Below are 6,578 nucleotides of genomic sequence, written 5' to 3' on the forward strand. Positions count from 1 at the left end.
TATACTAGTATTAACATACCGTTTCAAAATTTTGTAGTAGGTAGCTGCATTTAGGGTTAGGTAGCATCAATTATTACGTAAATGATAAACTAAATTAATCATTTGTCACAAAACTCAACTAAGCCAATTCAAGAAAACTTGTCTTTTTTGTTTTTGCAGGAAACTTTAGTCTCTTCCTCCCCCACCCTTTTCTTCTTTTCTCTCTTTCTCTTAAATTTGTTACCCACCCTCTTTTTTTGTGTGTCTATATTACCGGCCCTAGTATAATCCCTTCATTAAAAATTGTTCAACATAGCCCCAAACAAAAAATTCTTTAACCAAGAGCATGACCCAAAAGAAAGGAAAATAAATAGTGAACAGTTCGGACAAAAAATAATCAGTAAAATATATTTTGCACAAAACCATTTATAACCCTAACATATAGAGGATTTAACCAAAAGAAGACAGCAACAACGAAAATAAATCACACTCCAGCTAGTAGTCTTGAAAAATAATGCAATGTCACTATTCCATCTGAAAGGTGCATCAGTTACCAATATCAGAAACAAACATGCAGAGATATCTTGATTCTTAGAACTAAAGTAAACATTACAACATCTGCCAACCCAAACCAAAAAATAACATTGGGCTGTTGTCAAACCAAGGAAAACTAGGATGGGATTATGTTGACCCAAAGGGGAACAAAAAGGAAAATAAAAAATAAAAGGGAGCAAGTCCAAAAAAAAAAAAAAGGGAGAAAGGTATAAATTAGGTCCTCAGCCTCAATATAATGGCATAATAGAACCTTGTGGCGCTAACCAAGTGAATAATACAATGGAAGAGGCCAACAAAAACAATGGCCAATTCCAGCAAGCTTCTGTTAGAAACATAGGCTACAACAAACTCTCCCATATTTTAGTGCAAGGCCTTTTAAGCATATTCATATAGAAGTGGAAAAGTCTACTTATCTACAATGGAGCAAAGTAATAACGCCAGGTAACTTCTTGTTCTTTGCAAACAGGATCCTTACTAAGTTACCCGTAATACGAGCTCATGTACAGCCTCACCCCAATTTCAAGGGGTCCATCATCACCACCAACAGCATGGAGTACCACCGGAATTGTTGAGAGAAGATGTACCGTGAGAGGGAAAACTGCAGGGTCAATTTCGGTCCTCGAATTGGGATCCCTGTTCTCACATCCATCAGAACCGTCCGATGCAACTTTCAGGTCATATGGATCAACCACGAAAGCAACTTCTTCAAACGCCCTCCATTTATTATGGCTACCCCTCCGGAATGCACGCCTATGAGCAGACATACTTAGCACCACCGATGATGTTGCTTCGAGCCACTCCACTGATAACCCTTCAACTTCATCATAATAGATGCGTTGCTCAATCTGAACATGAGAATACATATGAGACAATCAAAGCAAAATGCAACAGAAAGGCACCACATTGCATCATCATTTCATGTACAAAAGATGCATGTCAAGACTCAAGGTTAGACATGTAAATTCTAAGTTTGGCATCTAAAGCGAAATCATGATGTCACCGAAAGACTAACCCTTTATTGTTCATTGTCCAAACATAAAAGAGACATACATGTCAAGATTTCAGGTTAGGCAATTAGATCAAAATGTTTTTGTAGCTAATGTAATTCTTCTAGCCCATTATAAGCTTCCAAATAAGCCTACGGAATAGGAACAATTAATCAGCTTTTTCTAATCGTCTCAAATAAACTAGTCTAAGAAATGGGAATTGTTTCCCCATCAGAACATTTACCCGACTGTTCATTCCACTTTAGGGGAAAATAATAAGAAAAAAAAAGTTAAAAAAAAATAAAATAAAATTACTGGCACCTGTACTAAACAGAAACTAGAGATGAATGCAATTAGAAGTTACTTATATAAACTAAACTGAAAATTATATGCTACAGTTGGCTGCTAAGAGATAAAAGTTCTTTCTTTTTCTTGTGCGGTGGGGTGGGGGGTATACTCCGGGAATCAATTGAAATAGAACTAGCAAGTATAAGCCCTTCAGTTATTCTAGTGATAATTTGATTATTCTTCCAAAATGCTTCTCTATGTGCAAAGCAGAAATAAATAGAGTTGCAAGTTACTTACGGCTAGCTTCTGAATATAGATTGACATGAATCTTGGGCCCAGTCCCAGAACCCTTGCTTCAGACAATAAGATCTGCAATATAGAAGAAAGTATTCAGAATCAAATTTTATGAATAAAACACAGCATAAACAACAAAAAGCTTCTCAATATAACAAACAGGAGTTTCATAAATAACAGTAGTTTATGAAATGTTTGGAAAGAATTGAGATTTATAGCCCCAAAAATCAGTTACTAGTTAATATAACTTCAAATCTTTAATCTTTAGAACATCATGAATGACATAACAAAATTGCCTAGGACCATAGCACTTCTTAACAATATGTAGGAGACAATCTGTATAATTAAAACAAGGCATTCTAAATTCAGAAATCATTGCCACATTAAGTCAGATCCCAATATCAAATATAAACTGAAACCATGCCACCTTTCTCGACCACAAATAGTGTTGTTGGGGAAAAGGAGAAGAAGAAGGCGTTAAAAGGATTATAAAAGCAATCCAATGTCACTATAAAAAACTCAGTGACAGTATAAAGCACAAAAGAAAAGAATATAATCATTGCAAAATTAGCACACAATAAATCAGGTTCTTAGCTACTATAAACTTCATATATTAATAAAAATGATCAAATAATCTAAATCTAGAATTGCAATTGAATAACAGAAATTAGGAGGATGATTCAGCAACAACTTTACCTCCTTCTTCAAGAAATGCCACATGTAAAGTTTATCACAAGCATCTTTAACATTTCGACTGGCTAGTTTTCTCTCATTGCAATAAGTAGCAACATCTGCAAGTACTTCCGTGGATGGGACTCCATGTTTCGAAGCTGCAGCTGATAGAGCTTCCCTGCCTTCCACAGATTCTGCAGCATTCTTATCAAAGATAATGCCTGTGAAACATCGCTGCAATTCCTCTTCCTTGTTAACTAGCAATGCCTTACGATGCTTTAGATATAATTCCTCAGCCTCCAAAGCAGCAAGTAGTGTCCTATGAACAACAATATCAGGATACCGCCGCAGTGGTGATGTAAAGTGAGTGTAAAAAGGAACAGCTAATGCATAATGACCCCACTCATGCTTCCTTTCCTTTAACTGACCACTACAGAAGTAACATGCCAACTGCATTGGTCTTGTCGCATAGGAAATAAGAATATCAAAAAGCACAGAGTCATCCTTCAGCTTTTCCTTAATCAGATCTAGTGACCGATGGAACTGGCCAGACGAAGATGTGTCCAATTTTAAACCATGCTTCTGACAGAATGCCACAAACTCTCCCAGTTTTCGCATATTAGGTTCAGGATGCCTTCGCAATAATGCATTATCAGGATAAACTCTACAAATGACTTCAGCTGCTGTTGTATTGGCCAAAAGCATAAATTCCTCAACAAGAAAATTTGATTCTTTCCGTTCAGAAAGTATAAGGTCATAAGGAAGTCCATACTCATCAAACAGGAAAGCAACTTTAGGATTTTCAAGCCTTAGAGCCCCATCATTGAACCTCTTATGTTTCAAAACATTTGAAATTTCACATAAGCTCTTCACAGAAGTAATAATGTCAGGCCATCCAAATTGACCATGCACCTTTGGGTAGCTCTCTCCTATGATGTTTGAACTTTCAAAATCAACTGCCCCATCAATAATATCCTGAGCAAGTTCGTATGAAAGCTTACAACAAGACTGGATAACACTACGACCAATCCAACGGTTCACAACATCCCCAGCAGGATTTATGTCAAGGAGCATTGAAACCGCCACTCGATCCACTCCAGGATTAAGTGAGCCTATATTGTCTGAAAATAATGCGGGTAACATTGGTATCTTTTTTTGCAACATATAGACAGTTGTTGACCTAAACTGAGCCTCATCATCTAAGACAGTGCCTGGTAAAACAAAGTATGATACATCGGCAATGTGGACACCTACTCTACAATTTCCATTAGGTAACTTCTCAATCGACAGTGCATCATCCAGATCAGTGGCAGTTGAAGGATCAATAGTAAATATGCACAGATTTCTAAGATCCAGTCTACTCTGCAATTCCTTTTCTGGCACCTCCCATGGAAAACATGGTAGGCAAGTCATAGCTTCAGGTGAAAATTCAGACTCACAAATCGTATTCTGAAACAGAATTGCATCTAAATGTGTCTGAACTTTGCTACCTTTTCCAAACACATGCAAGATGTGAGCTCTGGGAAAAAGACTCTCTTCTCCCCAATCATAAAGTTGTGCTGCTATCAGATCCATTTCAGTTGTCACATCACCACTTTGTAGTCTTTTCTTAATGTGTTCTGGCAAATCTCTAACAAAAAGCATCATTTTAGGAAATTTTGGATCAATTGGTGTCAACTGGATGTACTCATTATCAGAAACCAGATTCTTATTTTTCTTTGCATCTTTTCTGCTTACACCCTTGACAGAAATCCACTGCTTCACATTGAGTTGACCTACAATGCGCTCTCGACGTGGAGACTTCTCAATTATAGCAACCACCCTGGCAGTTGGTCTTTTGGAAGGGAAAGCATTAACTAAGGAGCACATCTTTTGCACTGCACTGATTACTTCAATTTGTTTGCTACAAGAACTCATATTCAAAGATTCAAAAGCAGCATTGTTCTGCCCATCAAAACTTTCATTGGCAGGTCTAACTGGATCTAAATGTGAAACTGGACCCAGGGAACCACTATCTTCATAGGCATACTTCTTTTCAGGAAAATGACAACTTTTATTAGGGTTGGGATAGACCTCAGTATCCTCCTGGTTTTGACTAGGGCAGTTTCTGCAATCAGCAGAGTCATAATTGGTATCTTTATCTTTATCTAACTCGCCTTTTCCTTTATAGATATTGCCAGCCACATCATCAGCTTCTCTGAGGAGACTACAATCTTCTGGTGTTGCATAATTGTTGCAAGTTCTGTTAGATCCTTTCATTTTTGTCCACGATGAGAATGAATCCATTGTAATAGCAACAATGTCACCTTCCACCTGCATAGCACAGTCAACGTTAACCTCTTCTAGATAAATGTAAAAGCCACAGTAAGTCAAATTTTGTTACTGTATCAACTAACGAAGTAGCACTGCAGCTTGCCAGCTCCATCAAAAAGTCATGCTTATAAATGACCCTAAAAATAAGTAGCAAAGGAGATGAAAGAATTCCATCCTAATCCTAATGCCAACAAGAAAATCATATACATGCAAAATTACAGAGAGAAGTCCATAAGAAGGGATGCACCTAGATTGTATGTGCTGGGAGTATATGCCCCACCAAGACCATGTAATTAACACTACATATAGTTATGCTATGTAATGTATTTCATAAATCCTTGTTCCCACCATCAGCTTAGTATGATTCTCAGTGTTTAGATTCTTCAATGTTAAATAGTAAGAGACAATAACATAAATTGCTTATACATAATAATAAATTAAAATCAAACTCATTACCTTATATTATTGAATTTTTATATGGGCACATGAATACTTTCTTCTTTTTTCTTTTTTTTTTTAATAAATAAATAAATGTGTTAGTTTTATTCTCCATCATTCTGCTGAACACCCAAGAAGATTTCATAAAGAAACAATAAACATCTAAAATATAAAGCATCATAAAATCCCAGACTTACAGCTCTGTTCTGGGCTGGAATTCCGCTAATGAGTACATCTGTTGGCAATCCGTCAACTTTGCAGTATGCCTACATGTGCAGCAAATGTTTTTAATAATCACTACAATTACAGTACCAGGAAGCTCAAACTGAATTAACTAGAATGATAGAAAACCTCAAGTCTGTTGTGAGCATTCACTCGAAAGGAAGCTTTAAAAACATCACCCTTCTGCCAAAAAAAAAAAAAAGCAAAGTAAAGATAAGCTATTTGAGTAAGCACAGTTCAATTCCATAGTAACAGTAGCATCTTGATCAATTTTTCAGTCCAGTGCAACGAACTAACCTCAAGTGCCATCTCAACAGCTTCCATTGGCCAGTGTGGACTAAAATAACACCTTTGGGGGCAAAACCCTATCTGAGGGGGAGAAGGGACCAAATCTCCGTTCCAACCATTCCATGAATCTTGTGTTTGCGCATCGACGAATTGCGGCGGCGATTGCTCGTTGATATGCATTGGGGCTGCCGCTGCCGGAATCGAAACAAAAGTTGTATCATCGTGTTGCTGATCGTAACAGTAAGGAGCATTGTCACCTTGCTGCTTCATTGGGGAAGCCGTCGGAGTAGGCGCCGCAGTGCCGTCACCAAAGAATTCCGACGATACGCTACAGATCTCGTTCGCTGAATAGAAACTATGTTATCTTCAATGTGAAAATTGATAAAAAGTAAAGAGATTGAAGCAGAAAACGAAAGGCGAAAGAGTGCACCTGAGGAGGAAGTAGGGTTTTGTTTGGAACGACGATTGGAACGTCGTTTTTTCTTCTTCTCCTTTTCCACATTATTATTATTATTATTATTATTATTATTATTATTATTATTA

General features: G+C 37.2%; 1 protein-coding gene across 1 annotated transcript; it reads right to left on the reverse strand.

The window, feature by feature from the left end:
- On the reverse strand, positions 539 to 6,572 carry LOC107606080 (DIS3-like exonuclease 2). Its single transcript, XM_016308044.2, has 7 exons — positions 6,466 to 6,572; positions 6,045 to 6,379; positions 5,877 to 5,930; positions 5,723 to 5,791; positions 2,799 to 5,087; positions 2,106 to 2,177; positions 539 to 1,379 (listed from the first exon to the last, which is right to left on the reverse strand). The coding sequence occupies exons 2-7, from the start codon at positions 6,303 to 6,305 to the stop codon at positions 1,014 to 1,016; spliced, it is 3,111 nt and encodes a 1,036-aa protein (XP_016163530.1). The 5' UTR covers positions 6,306 to 6,379; positions 6,466 to 6,572; the 3' UTR covers positions 539 to 1,013.

The sequence above is a fragment of the Arachis ipaensis genome, chromosome B07 (genome assembly GCF_000816755.2).
Source record: "Arachis ipaensis cultivar K30076 chromosome B07, Araip1.1, whole genome shotgun sequence".
Lineage (NCBI taxonomy): Eukaryota > Viridiplantae > Streptophyta > Magnoliopsida > Fabales > Fabaceae > Arachis > Arachis ipaensis.